The 1,504-nt window shown below is 64.3% G+C and overlaps 1 gene segment (V, D, J or C); it reads right to left on the reverse strand.

Moving 5' to 3' along the window:
- Positions 1 to 949: 949 nt before the first annotated feature.
- LOC112970582 lies at positions 950 to 1,504 on the reverse strand. The segment is given in 2 exon segments: positions 950 to 1,293; positions 1,433 to 1,504. Coding segments are annotated over 2 exon segments (390 nt in total).

The following is a 1,504-nucleotide window of genomic DNA, read 5'->3' on the forward strand; positions in this document are numbered from 1 at the left end:
GCCGGCTGCTGAGTCAGCGCTGCCTGGACCAGGGAACCTGCAGAATGAGAGGAGAGAGGGCAGAAAGCGGCAGGTCAGCGAGTGACGGAGCAGCAAAGCCCCTCCTGTGCCCACAGGACCGGCCAGGGACACCCAGGCTGGCCAGGGACATCTGCAGACCCCAGACTCCCTCTTACACCCCTGCCTGCCCACGGCACAGCAAATCTTCCCCACGCTCACTGCCAAGGGCTGCCGGGGCCACGCTTGCTGCAGTGGGGCCAGGCCAGCGCCAGCTGCAGACAACCCTGGCCATGCAGCACGGGGCACCACCGAGGCCTTCCTGTCCCTGTGCTCCACACACACGGCGCAAATCCCCACACTCCCTCCCTGGCCCTTCTCCAGTCCTGCTGCAGGCCAGGGCAAGGGGGGCCTGCGCCTATTGCCACAGCCTTGGGCTCTACAGCCCAGCGCCCTTGGATGGGGTTGGACCCACCACGGGCACTCCCGGGGAGACAGTATCATGCCCGTGGGGCTGTGGGGCAGCACTGCCAGGAGGGTGTCAGGGTGCGGAGCTGCAAGCCTGCAGACTGCAATCCTTCAGGACTGCCAGCTGCCTGGGCTGCCCACCAGCACATCTTTCCTCTCCAAACTCTTTATCTGAGGCACTGAAGGCCGAAAGCTTTAGCTTCCTGCTCAGTTGAGGGCACATACCTGCCTTTTGGTGCTGGGACTAACATTTCAGCCCAGTTGAAATCCCTCTGCAGTGATGCCCAGGAACAGGGGACAAATGTAGCCCCTGACAGGCCCAGCCTGCCCACAGGGCACAGCCCTGGGGCGCTAACAGCAGGGTGAGCCAGGACGCCTGGCACAGCCACGGGCAGCACCGGGAGGGCGGTGGTGGGGACCTGCGCGACCATCACACAGGGACAGCAGACACTGTTCAATGGTCCCTGYRATGGCGGGACATGTGTCACACTTCCCTATTCCCCAGCGTCATCGTGGCACCAGTACCACCGCTGTCAGCACTATCACAGTAATACACGGCCTCGTCCTCGGCTTGCACCCCAGTGATGGTTAATGTGCCTGTGGAGCCAGAGGCGGAACCGGAGAATCGTGCAGGGATGTTGGTGGGTCGCGTGGTGTTATCATATATCGTAGTGACCGGGGCACCACCAGGTTTCTGCTGGATCCAACCATACCAGCTGCTGCCATAGTCATCGATGCTACCCCCAGAGCAGGTGATCCGGGCGGTTTCTCCCGGGGACACGGACACCGAGGCCGGCTGCTGAGTCACTGCTGCCTGGACCAGGGAACCTGCAGAGGGAGAGGAGAGAGGGCAGAAAGCGGCAGGTCAGCGAGCGATGGAGCAGCAAAGCCCCCCCAGGCAGCGAGACCCCACGGGGCCCCTGTGCCCGCAGGCCCCGGATGGGGACACCCAGGCTGGCCAGGGCACCTGTGCCGTGGGCGAGCACCGCGAGGAGGAGAGGAGCCCAGGCCATGGCGCGATCCCACCAGCTACGCGTCC

This window comes from Apteryx rowi, unplaced genomic scaffold, assembly GCF_003343035.1.
Source record: "Apteryx rowi isolate R43461 unplaced genomic scaffold, aptRow1 scaffold_40, whole genome shotgun sequence".
NCBI lineage: Eukaryota > Metazoa > Chordata > Aves > Apterygiformes > Apterygidae > Apteryx > Apteryx rowi.